General features: G+C 46.8%; 2 protein-coding genes across 2 annotated transcripts; one reads left to right on the top strand and one right to left on the bottom strand.

Moving 5' to 3' along the window:
• Nucleotides 1-363: 363 nt before the first annotated feature.
• Nucleotides 364-4,387, top strand: NEFM (neurofilament medium chain; the record flags this gene model as incomplete). Its single annotated transcript, XM_082072509.1, has 3 exons — nt 364-1,425; nt 1,686-1,810; nt 3,049-4,387. 3 exons carry the CDS (start codon nt 364-366, stop codon nt 4,385-4,387), a joined length of 2,526 nt encoding a protein of 841 aa, XP_081928635.1.
• Nucleotides 4,388-9,059: 4,672 nt separating this feature from the next.
• NEFL (neurofilament light chain) lies at nt 9,060-13,233 on the bottom strand. The gene is made up of 4 exons (XM_082072813.1): nt 12,179-13,233; nt 11,548-11,672; nt 10,414-10,733; nt 9,060-9,596 (listed from the first exon to the last, which is right to left on the bottom strand). Exons 1-4 carry the CDS (start codon nt 13,229-13,231, stop codon nt 9,418-9,420), a joined length of 1,677 nt encoding a protein of 558 aa, XP_081928939.1. The 5' UTR covers nt 13,232-13,233; the 3' UTR covers nt 9,060-9,417.
• Between the last annotated feature and the right edge of the window lie 6,081 nt (nt 13,234-19,314).

Here is a 19,314-nt window from a genome sequence, read left to right as displayed (position 1 = left end):
AAAGGAGGAGCACAGGGGAGAAAGAAGGGAATGGGGGGAGCGGGGGCAAGGGGATGGGAAAGGGGGAGTGAGGAGCAGCGGGAAGGGAGAGGGGGGAAGAGGGAGAAGGGAGCGTGGGAGGCAAGGGGAAGAGGGAATGGGGAAGGGGCGTCCGGGGGGCGTCAGGGGCAGGGGGAGCAGAGAAGGGGGCAGGAGCGGGGGAGGCGGAGCGGGGAGGCGGGGCCGGGGCCGGGCCGGGGGGAGGCCGCTCCCCCACACGTGTGCGGGGCCGCCCCGCTGCCGCCCGGCGGGGCTTTATAAGGGGCGGCGGCGGCCGGAGCAGCGCTGCGTTGCCGCCCGCCATCCCGAGTCCCCCCCTCCACCATGAGCTACACGATGGAGCCCCTCGGCAACCCCTCGTACCGCCGGGTGACCGAGACCCGGGCCACCTACAGCCGCGCCAGCGCATCCCCGTCCAGCGGCTTCCGCTCGCAGTCGTGGTCCCGGGGCTCGGGCAGCACCGTGTCCTCCTCCTACAAGCGCACCAACCTGGGGGGGCCGCGGGCCGTGTACGGCTCCACGGTGCTGAGCTCTGCCGAGAGCCTGGACGTCAGCCAGTCCTCGCTGCTGAACGGCGCGGCGGAGCTGAAGCTGAGCCGCTCCAACGAGAAGGAGCAGCTGCAGGGGCTGAACGACCGTTTCGCCGGGTACATCGAGAAGGTGCATTACTTGGAGCAGCAGAACAAGGAGATCGAGGCGGAGTTGGCGGCGCTGCGGCAGAAACACGCCGGGCGGGCGCAGCTGAGCGATGCCTACGAGCAGGAGCTGCGGGAGCTGCGCGGGGTCCTGGAGCAGGTGAGCCATGAGAAGGCGCAGATCCAGCTGGACTCGGAGCACATCGAGGAGGACATCCAGCGCCTGCGGGAGCGCTTCGAGGACGAGGCGCGGCTCCGCGACGAGACGGAGGCCACCATCCGCGCCCTGCGCAAGGAGATGGAGGAGGCCTCGCTGATGCGGGCGGAGCTGGACAAGAAGGTGCAGTCGCTGCAGGACGAGGTGGCCTTTCTGCGGGGCAACCACGAGGAGGAGGTGGCCGAGCTGCTGGCGCAGCTCCAGGCGTCCCACGCCACGGTGGAGAGGAAGGACTACCTGAAGACCGACCTGACCACGGCGCTGAAGGAGATCCGCGCCCAGCTGGAGTGCCAGTCCGACCACAACATGCACCAGGCCGAGGAGTGGTTCAAGTGCCGCTACGCCAAGCTGACAGAAGCCGCCGAGCAGAACAAGGAGGCCATTCGCTCCGCCAAGGAGGAGATCGCCGAGTACCGCCGGCAGCTGCAGTCCAAGAGCATCGAGCTGGAGTCGGTGCGCGGCACCAAGGAGTCGCTGGAGCGGCAGCTCAGCGACATCGAGGAGCGTCACAACAACGACCTCAGCACCTACCAGGTAACCGGGGGGGTGTCGCCGAGCCCGGGGCGGGCGGCGGGGGGGGCGGTGGCGGTGCCCGGGTACCAGCTCCGCAGTGAGGGATGCGGGAGGCGGTGGATGATGGGGAGGGCGGTGAGAGCCGGGTGGGTCCTGCTGTGATCTGGGCGCTGCCTCCCAGGGAATGAGTGGCTGAAAGTCGCTTCTGAGAACTTTTTCTGCTCTGTCTCTGCGTCAAGCGTGTGTCTGTGTCACAGAGGTTTTCTGCATCTCTGTTGCAGGACACGATTCATCAGCTGGAGAATGAGCTTAGAGGAACGAAGTGGGAAATGGCACGTCACTTGAGGGAATACCAGGACCTCCTCAATGTCAAGATGGCCCTGGATATTGAAATTGCTGCATACAGGTACAGTAGGATCATTGCAGACATGTCTGGAATATTAATAGCACTGCAGATGCTGCTGGCTTGGGAAGCTTTAGCAGAGATAAGAAGTATCTCCCTGCAGTAAACACAAGTAAAATTAGAGCTTGACTAAATTATTACAAGCGTTTCAAAATCTACATAGACTCAAGCAGTGTCTGCAGTAAGAACCCAGAGTTTCTTAGGGAGCAGCTCTCTGGTGATCAGTGGGCACCGCATATGTAGCATGACTCAGTGCAGTGGCACCCGGTGCCGCATTCTGCCCTTCCTCACCAAAGCAAAAGATGCAGCAAAAGACAAGTTTATTTTTAATCCCTGTTTGCTTTGCCTATGCCAAGCAAGCGGTGCTTGTCACTTGAATTCCCTTTTATCACTTGAGAGAGACAGTGCACTTGCTTGATCTTGGTTTCAAGCAGGGAGTGCTAGTCTGCTTGTCACAACTTGCTCAACTTTCCTCCAAAGCATCCACTGTAATCTGGAGCAGGAACATTGCTTGCTATTGCCATCACCTGGCAGGTTTTTTTAGTCTCCTTTGCATCACTTTAGAACTCTCACTGGAGAACTGCTGATTTTTCTGGGTCACAGGCTTAGATGAAAAACATGCATTTGAATATAAGAGAAGTATAAGCAACCCACCTCCAGATCTGCTTAAATTCCTGAGGTTGTTCAGACGAACACACAGGTACCCTTGGGGCTATAGCTGTTTGCTGCCAAAGATAAGTTAGCTGAACAAAAGTCTCTTCAGCTTTCATAGCCACACTAGAAAGGTGGATGCCTGAACTATTGAACTAGGACATACACCCTAATGGGCTTTGAATGTCTCAGCCACAATATTTCCTTTGGGTCTGTTGGCTGTGTCAAATTCCCAGTTCACCCAAGTCATAATGCAGCCTATGAAGTTACCTGCTTTGCCATACTCTGTGCTGTCTTACACCATAATGAGGTTTTTGTCATTAAGGATGAATTTCAGCTGATCAGCCGAAGGTGTTACACCTGCCACATGCAAACCAAGCTAGAAGCTGTTTGCTGAATATGAATTTTGCAAAAGAGCTGATTCAAGGAAAGCCAAACTGGGGCTGTAAGCGATGGATTATGCTGATCAGCTCAAGCATATTCCTTATACAAACTGATTTCATCCTGCTGACAGAAGGAAATATTCTAATAACTGTCTCTTATGTTGGGTTTCTATGTTCATTTCCACCCCCCCCTCCTGTTTCCCTTAGGAAGCTACTGGAAGGTGAAGAGACAAGATTCAGTGCCTTCTCTGGAAGCATTACTGGACCCATATTCACACACAGACAACCATCTGTCACAATAGCATCCACTAAAATCCAGAAAACAAAAATTGAACCGCCAAAGCTGAAAGTCCAGCACAAGTTTGTAGAAGAAATCATTGAAGAGACAAAGGTAGAGGATGAGAAGTCTGAAATGGAAGATGCCCTGGCAGCTGTTGCAGAAGAAATGGCAGCCAAGGCCCAGGAGGAAGAAAAGGCAGAAGAAGCCGCAGAGGAAGAAACTGAGAAGACAGCTGCGGAAGAAGCAGCTGAGGAAGAAAAGGAGGAAGAGGCAGCAGAGGAAGAAGAAGAAGCCGCAAAATCTGACGCAGCAGAAGAAGGAGGTTCTGAAAAAGAAGAAATAGAGGAAAAGGAAGAAGGGGAGGAGGCTGAGGAAGAGGGGGAAGAAGTTGAGGCCAAGGGCAAAGCCGAAGAGGCAGCAGCAAAGGTAGAGAAGGTCAAAACACCTCCCGCAAAGTCACCCCCTAAATCCCCCCCTAAATCCCCTGTAACCGAGCCAGCCAAGGTTGCCCAGAAAGAAGCAGATGCAGGAAAAGAACAGAAGGTGGAGAAAGGTGGTGAGAAACCAGCCAAGGAGGAAGAGAAAGCGGCATCTCCGGAGAAGCCAGCGACACCAAAGGTGACCTCTCCGGAGAAACCAGCGACCCCGGAGAAACCTGCAACCCCAGAAAAAGCAGCGACCCCCGAGAAACCTGCGACCCCAGAGAAAGCGGCGACCCCCGAGAAGCTGGCGACGCCGGAGAAGCTCCGTTCTCCTGAAAAACCAGTGAGCCCAGAAAAGCCTCGCACTCCGGAGAAGCCGGTGACTCCGGAGAAGCCCCGTTCTCCAGAAAAGCCGGCCTCTCCGGTCAAAGACGGAAAGGCGGTGGTGGAGGAGACCGTCACCGTCACAAAGGTAACAAAAATTAGTGCCGAGGTAGAGAAGGAGTCCAGGAAAGAAGACATTGCAGTGAATGGTGAGGTGGAGGAGAAAAAGGACGAGGAATCCAAAGAGAAGGAGGTTGAGGAGGAAGACAAGGGAGTTGTCACTAACGGTCTAGATGTGAGCCCGATTGATGATAAGGGTGAGAAAATTGTAGTAACCAAAAAAGCAGAGAAAATCACTGAAGGTGGGGACAGTACAACCACATATATCACAAAGTCGGTGACAGTCACTCAGAAGGTAGAGGAACATGAAGAAAGCTTTGAGGAGAAATTAGTGTCCACTAAGAAAGTGGAGAAAGTTACTTCACATGCCATAGTAAAAGAGATGAAAGAGACCGAATAAAATAGATCATAGCTAAATTTAAAAATTAAAGAGCTTGGGTTGGTGCAAAAGGTTAAGCCATATGACAGCTGCAAAATGCATGTGAGTGACGGCTTCAAAGCAGAATGGGTTCTCTCATGGAGGCTCCAGACACACAGTATTTTACTTTTTTGTGCAATATAGGGGAGGGGGGGAATGCATGCAGGCTCAAGATGTGCTCCCTCCACAGAGCTTGGGCTCTAAAATAATCCTAATAATAGTGCATGAGATGAAATGTGCAAAGGAAGCTTTTGAATTTCCTGAGCTGTTGGGGGGACATATCTGAGGAACGATTTAAGATGTATTATGCAAAGAACCAACTGAGCCAAAACCAAACGGAAAACAGTAATACAGTATTCATGAGAACCAGAACTCTCCTAGCCTTAAAAAAAAAGCTACTTATAAATAATTATGTTTACCTCACTGGTGCAATTAGGGTGGACTTTTGCTCATGGGAGAACCTAGTTGACATGCACAGTACGCAACCTTTTGTTGTTTGATGTAAAACAGTCACAGCAGTTCTTGCTCAATAAAGGTCAATACTGAAAATATTACTTGTCTGGTGACTTTTTTTTCCAACTCAAATCCTTCCCTGAAGTTCGATCCTCTGTCCTGAACAAGAACGCTGTTGCGTGGGTTGAAAAGCGGTTCAAGTTTTTCCTTAGAATCTTATTTAGAAAATGAGTTTGAATGGGGTATGATGAACAAATTTCCTGTAACATAACACAAATACTTGAGCTGGTCTAAGCAAATACTCTTAACCTATTTGTCCATTCAAAAATAGGTGTAGAAATGACACCCTTCCAGACTATGAACCGAGGCTGGGTAGTGCTCAGATTAAACCTGGTCTGCCTGACCCATAAAAGCAAATTAAAGCATATTTGCAATAGAAAGGCCTCCTAAGCATTGGCCTACATCTACCACTACTTGCAGGTTGGCTTTATTAAGAAAAAAAACAATTAAAAGTCCTTCTAAAATCCCGCTACACAGAAAATAACTGCGCATGGAATGCCCTGAAATCTGCTGACTAATTGAGGGGCTGATCACAATCTCTATGGTTTGCATGCACCTTCAATTCTTTACCCTATCAATAATGGAAGATCAAGTAGTTTTTAATTGAAAAGGTTCTGCGTGTTCTTCACTGGAGGAATTGTAAGAAGCCCACGGCAGATAAGGCTTTCAAATAAATCTGAATGTCTTTGTGTAGCAAAGTAATGACTGTTTCTCCTGCTGATATCAATAATGGAAATCTGTGCTCAACAGCTTGCTGGTTGAGTGACGTTTAATTAAAACAGAGTTAGCAAATTAAATGGCAGCTACTCTGTAGCAAGCTTATTTGTGAAAGTTACATGTGTATATGACATAAAAATATCTATAAAAATATCTATACCTTTATGGAGGTGAGTAGCCCAGTCAGTAAGGGATTGCACCAAATTATGTTAAAATACAGAAATGCCCAATGGTTTGTGAGCACTGAAGCTATTTTTCCCTTGGGTCTAATTAAAATCTTTGAGAGAACAGTAACACTAAACCCCAAAACTAAACCAGACACTGGTATTTAACGTAAAACTTTCTCTTTACGTGCTTCTGAGTCCCAGAATCTGCTCGAATGTCACAAACTGCAAAGCCAGTGGGCTCCCAACCCTCAGCATAGGAAGTTGGGCATCTTCAGCGTGTACCAGGTACATCCATGGCATATTCCAAAATATCCTCATTTCACCCCCCTTTTCCATCCAAACCATATCGCAGCCATTAGTTATCACCCAGGACTGCATTTTTCTCTGCTCTAACACATAATTTGTGAGTTTAGTTTGTTTCCCACTGCGAGTGTTTCCATTAAATCCTGAGAGAAATAAGCAACTGGTTAACACATTTCTAAATATTTATTGAACTATAAGAACTGATTAATATTTAATGTTGCCAAGAGGTTTTGTCTACTGACATCTGCAATCAAACAGTTTCAAAAGGGAGCATAATTCCAGGGCAGAGATGTATAAATAGGATGTTATTTGCCTGTACTGCACCAATTACTTCTTCACACTGTGCATAAGCAGTGAAGGGATTAATTACTTCCAGACACAAAAGTTCATTAATCAATAGGAAAGACTCAGTGAGGGGAAAAACAATAATTAGAGGGAGTTACTGTGAAGATTTATGCATCTTATTTAAGGTGGCCTATCAAGACCACCGTGACTTCAGGAGCTGGAAGGGTCTAAACCAGGATCTTTGTACCGTACCAGGTTGTGGAGATGCTACAATTAAGAGATTTTCCGCATCCCAGAACTAAATTGCATGTGGAAACAAGGCGGGAAAGTGTTACAAAACACCAATAGGTTGTGTTTGCCAGGGAGCTGAGTCAGGCACTAGAATTTTCTCCAAGCATCAGGGTCAGTGCTTTTCCCATTCACGTATGAGCTTTTCTTCCTCCTCTGCTCAGGATTAAACTGACCTTAACTAATCTAGCAAGGCAGCAAATGATGAATTTTCAATTATTTCGTTACTAGAAGGTAAATTGTTAGAATGTGGATGTTCTACCTGCACAAGTTTCCCTCTTGCTGAGTGGAAGGGGAGTGCGTGCGTATCTCAAGAAAGCATTCAGGACTCCTGGTATTTGCCTTCCCCGTGATGAGATCTCAGCCCCATCCAGCCCCCGGCTGCCCAAAGAGCAACAGAAAACTCGGGGACATACTCTCGGCTTGACTCGCAGCTGCAACTTGTGTTAAAGTTTCCAGCGTGTCTCCCTCTGCCTGCTTTTACTGCATTGCGTCAAAGCAGCTCCTGGGTTTGCAAAGGTGAATAAAGGTTGCCAGCAGGATCCCCACAACCCCGAGAGCATCTTGGCAAGCAAATGCACATTTCCATCCTCCCTCTCTCCAGTTTACCTCGGCAACAAGGCAGGACGGAGGTGACAAACGCGGCCGGACGGTCACTGCAGCTCGTCACCCTCTGCAGCTCATTGCCATGGCTGTGACTCACACTTTTCTGCAGTCGTGAAATCTCTCCTCTAGCTGCAATACATTAAAAATAACATGAGGAGCAGGGATCGGGCTGAGATACGCTGCAAGAAATGTGTTTGTGTGTGTGTGTCTGTGAATGTGCTGCTTTGAGAGCATCCCTGGCAGCCTGGTTGGAACAGCTGCAAGTTGTGTCGCATCCCATAAGTGAAAGGGATATGAAGGACTAAGTGAAGAAGGAGTTTATCTAAAAAATAGACAAGAAGCAGCAAAATCAGGTACGGAAAAATTCAGAGGAGCTCAGAGCGCTTGGAGAAAGGCAGAATGGGGCAGTGGGTTTAATATATGCCAATCTATTTAACAGTGCTTTGGCTTTAATGGCTGTGGTGGTTTCTCATCTGGCACATTTTTTGCTCCATAGGAGCAAAACCAAACCAGAAGTCCCAACCAAAGTGCCATGGGGCGCTTAGGTGCTCATTTCCAAGTACCATCGCTTAGACTCAACATTCTGCTGTTTGAACTGAGGGTGTCCCATACCAGGAGGAGCGAGTCTCCTGCAATCCCATCTATAGCGTTTAAAAGCACTGAGCAAACAGCGTGTTGTCCAAGACAGGGAAAATTAATTACTTGCATCAAAAACCCCCAAAAAGCACATGTGTGGGGGAAATTAAGTATTTGGAAATGATACTGAAACTCCCAGAACAGAAGTTACTGGAATTAATACTGTTTTCTGAATTGTTCTACCGACATTGCTTTCTTTCTCCTGCTGTTTTTTCCTCAGAATGTGGAAGGAAAGAATTGTTTCAAACACTTACCTCATCCATCATCATCATCGTAACTCTTTCAACACTGGAAAGGGAGATGCTTTTGAAACACCCCTAAAATTTGTATAAAAAGACACCTCCTTTCTCCTTGAACATAGCCATGAAAAACCAATGCAAACCCACTGGTACCATGAAGTCACTGCACAACATGAAAAGTTCCCCCAAAATCCTATGCAAAAATCCATCTAGCGAAATGTGGCTGAAGTTTCAGTGCAGATGTGTAATGCTTGTTTTAACACGGGTTACCATTTAAAATGGTTTGATTTGCAGCATTAGTCTAAGCACTTGCACTAAACACAAGGTTTAATTTGATGCATCAAGTTTAGCTAATTGAAAAGAAATGAGCTCAGAGCACAGGACATTGGAACTGCTGTCAGAACTGCCAGGTTTTACTGCTGTTTGGGCTATTTTGTGTCCGACCAGATTCAACCTTTCTTTAGCCCACATGCAAAACTCTGAAGTGCCCTCACACATTTCCAGAAGAAAATGAGCCTCGTCTATTCACACTGGATTGACTTAACTACCAAGATTTAACAGCCATGTTTCTGGGTTGGTTTGTTAAAATCACTCCTTTTTTCAAAAGGGAGCTTGTGTGCACCCAACACCCCAGCGAGACCCATCACAACAGCACCAGCCCCACTGTATTTTTACCTTCATAACATTTCCATGTGAAATTTTACAGCCCCATCAAGTTCTTCGTTCACCTATTAGTGAATCAGCTAGAGGCAGAAACCAGTATCCCATATCCCATCTCACAGCCTTGAAACAGGAGTGTGATACACCTGATCAACCTTTCAGGTGCATTAGTGACACACGACACACACAAGGAATCTGTGTAAGCATTTCCATAACTTTATTGACTAGCTTTATTGCACATACTTATTGAAGCCTCCATTATTTTACCCACCCAAGGTTTCCATAATTATTTGAAACGCAAGTTAAAGACAACTTTCATTCCCACTTTTTTTTTTTAAACCCCTTTTTAAATTTTAAGGTTCTGAATCACCCAGTAAAGACGTAACCCCTGAATTCATACGTGTAGACCATGCGGCACTCAGGGAGCAAGCCAGTGGGTGCTCTGCAAGCATACTGATACTCTGCACGGAGAGAAACATCATAATCATTAACTTTAAACCTCAGTGGTCACTGAATTAAATATGTGAGACTGCAATTTTAGCTCAGTCAACCATCATTTATTCTGTTGACCTGATGAGAAAGCTGGACTGCCTAGAAATCAAGCCTTCTTCTTCACTTCGCTCTCTTCCTTTCCTGCTGCTTCTTTCTCTTCCTTCTCGTCCTCACCAGCTTCCTCAGCAGCTTCCTGAGACTCCTCTCCTTCTTCAGCTGCTGTTTCTTCCCCTTCTCCTTCCTCTTCCTCACCCTCTTTGGCTTCTTCAGCTTCTTCCTTAGCACCTTTGAAAGGCAAAAAGAAATATTTCACATCTACGCACTGTTCCTAATCCCAATTTAACAGGAGCCAGCATACCTGCATCCTTCAACCCCACACACTGGGAGGGCAGCCAGCTCAACATGGTGGGGCTGGCAACAGATTTTTGTAGGACTTGGAAGAGAGATCAACAAAACCACATGACCAACTTAACCTACATTTTAGAGGGGGTGAAACACTTCACAGGCCTTTTAAAAATCATAGCCTTGAAAAATATTGACTGTGGACTCACTGCTTTAAGCCTTATCCAGACACTCATGTTCAAAACTAGATCTTGCCATTGCTCGCCAATGGGCATTTGGTTTGGTTGAACAATAAAACTATCTAGGCCTCAGACAACAGATACTGCTGCCCACTGAACCCAACAGCTGCATCCCCAGACAGCAGCTGATGCTCCTGTTATCATGGACTGCTCTTTGGGAATCAGTATTTAGCTCAGGATGCCCTTGTTCCGTCTTTTTGAGGATGTCTGTAATAGCTAAGTACTGTTTGCTCTAGATGAATAGAACATTACACGCTGTTAAGAGTATTACCATCCTTGGTTTTGGAAACTTGAATGGAAAAACACCCAGTGATTTCCAAGGGAGAATAATCCCATAACCTGCCTGATATTGAACATTTATCTTCTATTCAAGCTTTCCTGCTTAAGTGCTCTGTGCTTAATCCCACAATCCTCTGCACATGTGAGCAATGACATGTCTAATCATTAGACTCAGTCATCAGGATTTCTGGATTTTATCATGAAAGCATGAAAGAGAGGGATCTGAAAGTAACTACAAGTACCTTCTTCCTCTTCTTCAGCCTCTTCACCTTCTGCTTCTTCCTCGCCTTCCTCTTTCTCTTCCTCCTCACCTTCCTCCGCAGGGGCTGCCTTGGCTTCCCCCGCTTTAGCAGCCTCAATGGTTTCCTCTATTTCAATCTGCTCCTCCTGGACGTGGCTGGAGTAGTAGGTGGGGAAGGAGCGGGTTGTCATCAGGTAGGAGCTGGACTGGAGGCCGCTGTAGGCAGATCTGCCGAACGTCGGGGCAGCCGGGGTGTAGCCACTGGTGATGCTCCCGACGCTGGTGAAACTGAGTCGGGTCTCTTCGCCTTCCAGCAGTTTTCTAGCAGAAAAAAAAAGGCAGAAATGACTTAGTTTTGCTGCAGCAGTGTTCAGCTTAATCCACAGACCAAGATCCTAAGATGCTTTGAGCAGCGCAAGCCCTAAAGGCTGCTTTGTTAAAAGAAATAACAGGGGAAAAAAACCTCCAGGATTAGGTGCCTATAGCAGCTGAAGTTAGAGGTGTATTCTGGTAGCCTGTATGGCTGCAGAGAACAATGCAGATGTAACAATTTGATGTTATATTTTGGTATTAGACAAGGTATATAGCCACTTTCTCAATATTCCCCCTTGTGGCACTCATTGAAACTGTTTTAGCGCTTCCCATTTCTAACGGTACTGGGACAAAACATTAAACAGCTATTTAGCAGCAATTCTGCTGTAAAACACCTGCTTTGCAAGAGATTGCTTCCATGAGTAGCAAACAATGGCTGTTCTACAAGCATGTAAGGTATTTCCAATTTTGGGAAGGCAGTCATCTGTATTAATAAGCCCTACTGATACAAAAACTCTTCACTATAAGTACAGAACAGGTATTTTTATCGGTAAAGATAGAAAACTGAGATCTTATTTAGCCAAACTAGAGTTCTGTACGCATATACATACTATTATACTCACTGGAGATTTTGCTTTAAGCAAATATTTTTACCTCAAAAGCACTGCTACTTGCACTAGCAAGACAAGAAGACCTGATTGAATTCTGACATCTATCTATGAAAATTTCTGCTGGAGGAATGATAAACAAAATTGATTGTCCTGAAGAGAGAATGGGAATCTGATCCGAGTTCTGACTTCCTAGAACATTCCCCCCATCATACCTATATGCCGCAATTTCGATATCCAGGGCCATTTTCACATTGAGCAGATCTTGATATTCTTTCAAGTACCGAGCCATTTCACTCTTCGTGGTTCTCAGCTCGTTCTCTAATTTGTTGATTGTGTCCTGTTGGAAGTAACAACATTGTCAGCGTAAAATTCTTAATCCTCCGATCCCCAGCAGTAACACCTTACAAGGAATCTCTCTAATCCTGTTAACCTAATCTTGCTAAAGCAGCCAGAGAAAATGAAGAGCTGCAACTCCCCCCCCAGCCAAGAAGGCATCATGCACCAAATCCCACCTTCCCTGGCAGGGTTTTCCCACCCCTATACCCACACCTTATTATTTCATCCCTAGCATTAATTTCATGCTATCCAAGGATTAAAGCATGTGGAAGTTTGGCTTTGTTTTTAGCTTTTATGTGCTTTTTCTAGTTTTAGCTTAAATATTTTTTTTTGGTAATGATATCACCACTGATTTATCAGTTGTGTGGTATATCAGGCATTACAGCTCTGTGCTATTCCGTACTGTAATTTTATGATACCTTGCAGTTTAGGCACATGGTCTGACCGCAGAATTCAGGTGTGAGCTAGAAGCAATGCCCCCCACGCCAACCCCGACCCCCCCCGCACCTGCAGCGCGGAGATGTCGGCGCTCTGCTTCTCTTCCAGCTCCTGCAGCTGCTTCTCCAGCGCCTCGTTCATGCCGCGGGTGGCTTCGATCTCCAGCGTCTTGGCCTTGAGCAGCCGGCGGCTCTCGGACACCTCGTCCTTGGCGGCGCGGACGGCGTCGGTGTTTTTGGCCGCGCTCTCGCTGAGCACGGTGAAGCGGCTGCGGAACCACTCCTCGGCGTTCTGCATGTTGCGGGCCGCCAGCTTCTCGTACTGAGCGCGGATGTCGCGCAGGGCGGCGGAGAGGTCGGGCTTGGCCGACACGTCCATCTCCACCGAGAGGTGCGCGTACTGGATCTGCGCCTGCAGCTCCGCCAGCTCCTCCTCATGCACCTTCTTGAGGAAGGCCAGCTCGTCCAGCAAGCTGTCCACCCGCTTCTCCAGCTCCGCCCGCGCCAGCGCCGCCTCGTCCGCGCCCTTGCGCACCTCCAGCAGCCGCGCCTCCGCGTCCTCCCGGCTCAGCACCTCCTCCTCGTAGCGCGCCTGCAGCCCCCGCAGCGTCTCCTCCAGGCTCTCCCGCTCGCCCTGCAGCGCCTGCTTCTCGCTCGTCGCCTCCTCGGCGGCCAAGCGCAGCTCGCGGATCTCCTGCTCGTACAGGGCGCGGAAGCGGGAGGGCTCGGCGTGTTTCTGCCGCAGCACCAGCAGCTCGGCCTCCAGCACCTTGTTCTGCTGCTCCAGCTCGTGGACGCGCTCGATGAAGCAGGCGAAGCGGTCGTTGAGGTCCTGCAGCTGCGCCCGCTCCTGGCTGCGGATGGACTTGAGGTCGTTGCTGATGGCGGCCACCTGGCTCAGGTCGAGGCTGTCCACCGAGTGCAGGAGCGAGCCCGAGGCGCTGGACGTGGCGTAGCTGCGCCGCACGGACACCGAGGACACGGGCGCCGACAGGCTGGAGTACGCGGAGCGCCCGGAGCTGTAGCCGCCGCTGCTGCGCATCGCCGAGACGTGGAGCCGCGGGCTCTCGGCGTAGCGCCGCTTGTAGGAGGGGAAGAACGGATCGTAGCCGTAAGAACTCATGGTTGCGGGAGGAGACAGCGCCTGCTCTGCGGAGCGGGGCTGCCCGGCCGCCCCTATTTATCGGCGGGGAGGGCGGGCAGGCGCAGCCGCCAGGAGGGGCCGGGGCGGGGCTGGGCGTGGCCGAGCCGAGCCGAGCTGAGCTGAGCTCAGCTCAGCTGAGCTTAGGTACCGCCCGCTCCGCGCCTCGCCGCGGGTTGGGGCCACATTATGGTTCTTCGTCCCGGTCCTTGTTGGTCCGCTTTGGTGCGTTCCCACCGGGGACACCTCGAACCCCCCTCACCTGAACCCCTTCCAGACTTGAACCCGTGAGGAGCCTTTTTAGGGTCCAGCCCGGGCCCACCCGGGGCATACCTCAGGCTTTCCTCAAGCTTTCCTCGCCCCACACCTCCTGCACGCCCACCTGCTGTCCCCCAACTTCCAAGGGTCGTCCCTCGCCCTCCTCTGCCTCACAAGCTGCCCCAGGGGAGGCCGTTACAAGCCCCAAATCTTGGCAGGGTTCTTGGTGAGGCCTGGGGTCTCAGGAAAGCGCAGTTCCTCGGTGGGGCTGGGGAGCGCACAGCCCTCGCTGCACCTCAAAACCCCCACAGTGCATGCTAAGTTGCAATTTTTTTACTTTAGTTTGCAGGCTTTGCAAGATGTGTGTGTGCTCTTCGAGTTCCTGCTCCATGCCCTTTGTTGCAAGTGGTGCCTAATAAGCAGGTAATTACATGAAAGCAGCAGCAAATACGGGGTGTGGTTTGCAGCCCTAGCAGAATACATTAATATCTGGTTATCCAGCTTTGCTTCTCTTCCTTGAAATTCCAAGAGGCAAGTCTGTCTGAGACTTGGACCAAAGGGACTGAATATTTATCCTTGCCTAATCTGGCTAATACAGAGACTAAGACTAGACAGCTGCATTGCAGCTTCCTCTGACCCTAATTATTAGCCACTGGTTGATTAAAACAAATCAGTATTTAAGCAGTAGAGATTTAACACAAGTAAGCTAGGAATATATTAAGCATGCACTGTGTTGGATGCTCAAAAAGGCAACGATAGTTCGTCCCTCTGAGTCAGAAGGGCTAATTTATTACAAAACAAACTCTTCAAAGTTTTCTTGAGGAAGGAATAAATGTAGGTACAGGTGTGGGGGGGTGGTATTTATTGAGAGAGAGATACCACAAAAATGCTTAGTTACTTCATAAAGAAAGGGGAAATGCATAGTAATATACATAAATTAGTCTGTATGCCTGTAACTAATTGCAATGATACTTTATTTTTGGCACAAAGATATGTTTGCTTAGTACCCATCATCTACTAAAGGTAAAGCAGGTTTGAGTTAATCATGCTTCTTCCCATCGTCCAGTGATATCAAACAGAATATTACCTGTTGCGTGGTATCGTTTCCATAGGTTTTGGGGTACTTGAATATGAGAGATATTAAGCTGTGAAGGGCCGTGGCCCATCAGAGCTACAGAGCTGCTGTCTCTTTTCATCTGAGCTCATACGAGGTAGAATGAACTGTACAAGGAGCCAGCAAAGGCTTATGTCTCACTACATCACAGTATGGCTGATGAGATATTTTATTTTGCAAATCAAAAGCATTCCCATGAAGATCAGTGGAATTACTCTCGATTTACAAGCACTGCAAGCGAGGCTTCTGCTCAAAATTTCATACAAAATTTGTGATTTAAATTTCAGTAGCGGTTGCATTCATGCATAGTAGAACAGCGACCTGTTATTCAGACATTGAATGTGAAATTACGGCAGCACAGATGTAGTTTTAATAATTTTTAGCTTTAACAGAGATTGCTTTTGACTTTTGCACAGAAGAGGTAGCTTGTGTAGCTTGCAGAGCACCCAGGGAAGAAATGGGCAATACAGACATTATAGCAGGTGGGAAGATTCACAGCAGGCTGGGTCAGAGATTCAGCGAGCTTAGAAACCCAAATTGGTGTGCGATACTCAACTAATGCGAACTGGCATACCTTGCTTCATGCCAAGGGACTTATGCTAATCTCCCCTACATTCTATTTGAGCATGAGATTTAATTATTTATGGTATCATTTATTATGCCATGTATTAATAAATGAATATACCTCAGCTTCTAAAAATAACTCCGCTTTCTATCCCAGGGAAATAAGCTTTGTAATTGTGGGCTGTTAATATTCTTTCTCATGTATTTTTTTAGAGGGAAAATGAGTGGAAAACCCCTTCCCTTGCCAGCAATGTGTGCCAGGAAGATGGGGAAGCGTGTCTGCAGAGAGCCCTGCAGTGTTGATTTGCAGTGTGACTCAGAGGTAAGGAAGATTTGCTACTCGGAGGAAAAGAAAGCTACTACTGCTTCAGAAACTTGTATTTCCAGGTGTAGCATAGTGCTGACTCTGATTTCCCCATTCTTTGTCTCTCTTTTGTTGTTGTTTTGTGTTTTTTTTTTTTTTCTTCACAATGCTCCTTTGATGTATTATTGTTAGAAAAATCTTGAAGTAGTAGTAAACAGGATAAAGACTGGCTTCCGACTAGAATGAAATGGTCTGTGCCACTCATCTTATCTTTAAGACCACGTTGAGAAAAGCAGGCAGGCACTGGAGATGAGCTGAGTCACCCAGCAGCTCAGAATTATGTCCCTTTGCTTCTGCTGAAGCTCGAGCTGCTCTCTTGCTGTTTAGGTGTATCTTGATTTCATTTAATACAAACTTTAGGCAGGAGAATCCCAAGTCCGGGTCTGTCCCTTGAAGACCTCCCCTAAGTTGGCTGACCTGAATAATGAATTATCATGATGAATGATACAGAACTAAGAGATTGTGATGTGATGAAATGGCAGCTGTTACTGCAGAACCCCTCTGTGACAATACATTCCTGTTTGTACATTTTCCTCTGCTATATACTGTGTAGTTAACATGTTCTCAGACTAGGAATGGCATTTCCTAAGGGAAACGCTCAGGTCTAGGCCCTGTACTAGGATCTTATTTAGCACCAAGAGTTACTTGAATGAAACCAGAGTCAGTGAAAATTTCCCTTGTGCATTGAAACCCAGTGGGGTTTGGGTTTGCCTTTTTAATTTTTAAATAAAAAAAATGTTTTTTCCCAGCAGAAAGTGTAACAGGTACATTTGGGGTTGAGGTGGCTGGCAGAATGAAGTCTGTGTTGTCTGCTCCTGGCCTTATTTCACCATGTTTTATGGATCGATTGGTTCGTATTGATTAGATTGATCGGTTCTGAAGGAGAAGGGCAGGGCTGGCGCGGCTCCACTGCAGCAGTCAGCGCTGTGTGCCGGCATTCAGCACTATGGGAGTGCGGCAGAGCGCGCCGACGGCCACGCTGGCCCTGCAGCTCCTTCTATTGATCTCACCACAGAGAAGCATGTTGCGAAAACTGAGAAAGAGAATTCTCCTTGGAGCCCCTGGGAACTACACCAGAGAAAAATCTAGTTAAAGACTTTGGAGTTGCCCCACAATGCTTTTGGTGTTCACAGCCACTTATTTCCTTAAAACTTCTAGTGCTGAGTCAATTTCTTTGGGATTTATTCTCATGTGTGCTAGAATTTCTAACTCTGTCTTGGCTGGTTTTAAGTTTTGAACCTGTGCTGAACACACTTGAAAACTGCTGTTGTATGTCACTAATATTCTACTTATCAGAGGAATATTTTGAAAGTCACAAGCAGGAGTAGTGGGTCCCATTTTTTTGCCTTTGTCTTGAAGTTAGGAACCCAGATTTTATGTCTAACATTATATCAAAATCTCTGAATTGGTTGAATTGAAATGTGCTAAAGAAAACACTCTTCTACTTTGATTCTCTTAATCCTGATGCATTTTTATTTTGTGAATTGGAATGAATCTTACATTTTAGAAAGTCTGTTTCCTATACTCCAAACAGCCCTTTTATAATAAAATGAGGTAACACCGACATGAATTGTCAAAGCCCATATGAAATTTCATCTGCAAGGACTGAAATACAGTATCTGGAAGACACAGAGGAAATACTAATAAGTATTTAATTTATTTCTTTTGAAAAGCTATTTGCTTTGTTTGTGCCATATATAGTAAGTGCCTGAGCAGCTTTCGTGATTTTATTATTGCTCGCACCAGTCCTGTTTTGCTGCGCACAGTAACGTTAATTTGCTCGCTTTGAGTTTGTTCTGTTTCTTGATTAGAAGAGCTGGAGGAAACAGCGACTTCTTTCCTCTGAGCTCCATCAATGAGTGCTTAATTAGGAGATTCATTAGCTTTGTTTACTCGTTGGATCACGACTCCAAACTAGACCACAGAATCTGATGGCAAGTTCTTCCTTGCAGTTTCAAGGGTTAGTTCATAACTCCCAGAATCAATTAAATTAACGTTCTGCTTTTGTTTGATTCCAGCAATTAAACAAGAGGGTTCTTGGACAAATAAAGCTCCTTTACCTTGCGAGCTGCAGAGCAATGTATGTGGTTTAAAAAGCCTCTTGGCCCATTTTGAGAGATCTTACCCATCCTAAAGCTGTTGCCTGAAAAGTGCTGGTTTATGATGCCATAAAATACCAAAGAATAATTGTGACAGTTCCCAGCTGAATCAACTTCGGATGATTTGGTGAGTTATAGAACACAGTTTTTATTCTGCATTCGTGAGTATTTACACTGGATTGGGCAAGACTGGAATCAATTGGACCTCTACGACTACTGCCAAGTTTTAAATACTCAGTGAAAATAACTGCATATATATAATTTGGTTTGAGGGGTGTATGCTGTAAGAACATGTGCTTGAGGAACTGTAGGTGATAATAATAGGAGAAATTTAATATCCCTCATATTTTTGAAGTTGAATACTCATCAGCAGCAATATCCAGAGGCAAGCAGTGTGAATATTTCTGTTAGTTCTATTGCTGATACAGTGGGTAGAAGAGGAGACTACATTTACAAAACAGTTGAGAGCACATGAAAAGCTCATAATGCAGTCAGAGACTCTATTTTCTCCAAAAAACTTTCCAGTGTGAATGATAATAAGGATAAAATGTGGGTCAAGAAGAGCATTTATTTGTGGACTGCACGCACAATTAAAAGGCAGAGAGATCTTATATTAATATCCGTGTCTGCAGGGAACTTAAGCGTAGTCTGAGTTCCTCATTACCAAGATATGTTCTTCCTTTGATCGCAGAACCTGTATGAAAAGCTGAGGAATACTCTCCCTATAGCTCGGTTTTCTTTAAACCTTTGAGAGATTTTCTCCTTGCTGCATATGCAGCAATAAAATTTATGTGGGCTGTACACAAAGCCACCTCTACCTTTTCTTCTGTGTATACTCTTCCCCCACGCACATGTGCAAGCATTTCTTAGCAAGATATAAGCATCCCATTATTTAGTAGTCCAGCATGTACTGCTGACCATAAAATGCAGAAGAAAAATGAGCAATAAAACTGTCTGGCTGTCGTACTGCAGTGCGTTGACTGGTTAAGTTTGATGGCAGCGAGCTGAAGTTGCTCAGCTCTGCAGTATATGAATAAAAATTAGTAAAATCCTGCAGCCAGTGCATCTAATTTCCTACATTTTCTTGCGTACATCGGATTCTTGGTATTATATTTGGCCATTAAGGGTGATAGTCAATGATTGATTGATGTATATGTGGGATAGAATACGAAGTGCAGCCCGTAGCCCGGGTTTTACGCTAATGTAACTTAATTGAAGCATTTGCGGAGGTCTGCAGGGGTTTAATCTCTGGCACTGCTCCTCCTAGAGAGAAAATGGCTTTGCACCACTCTCACAGATCAAATTATAAATGTACAGCCTCTTGGAGAGCCTCTCATGGCATGTGCTCGCTGTGAGCATTCAAGTGTTTTCTTCATACTACTAATAAGGGCAGATGAAAAGTTGCTGGTTTTTCTTTTCCTTTGTGCATTTTTGGGAGGGAAATGGAAATACTTCACTTCCAGGAAACTGCTGTTGTATTTTCTTTTCTGCGATCCTCCCAACACAAGGCAAGGCTTAGTTAGATCAGGATCAGGATACTTGTCTGCAATTTCTGCTATCTTAGTGATGAGCTCTTAGCCCTTTCTGTGACTAGCCATAAACCTAAAATGATGAGCCAAATTTAGCTGTTCCAGGCATTTTGTTTGTATCTTTTAAGCATTTGCAA

The sequence above is a fragment of the Streptopelia decaocto genome (genome assembly GCF_964273445.1).
Source record: "Streptopelia decaocto genome assembly, chromosome: 25".
NCBI classification, from domain to species: Eukaryota; Metazoa; Chordata; class Aves; order Columbiformes; family Columbidae; genus Streptopelia; species Streptopelia decaocto.
Note: the sequence above shows the minus strand (reverse complement) of the source record. Positions and strands in the feature narration are given on the sequence as shown.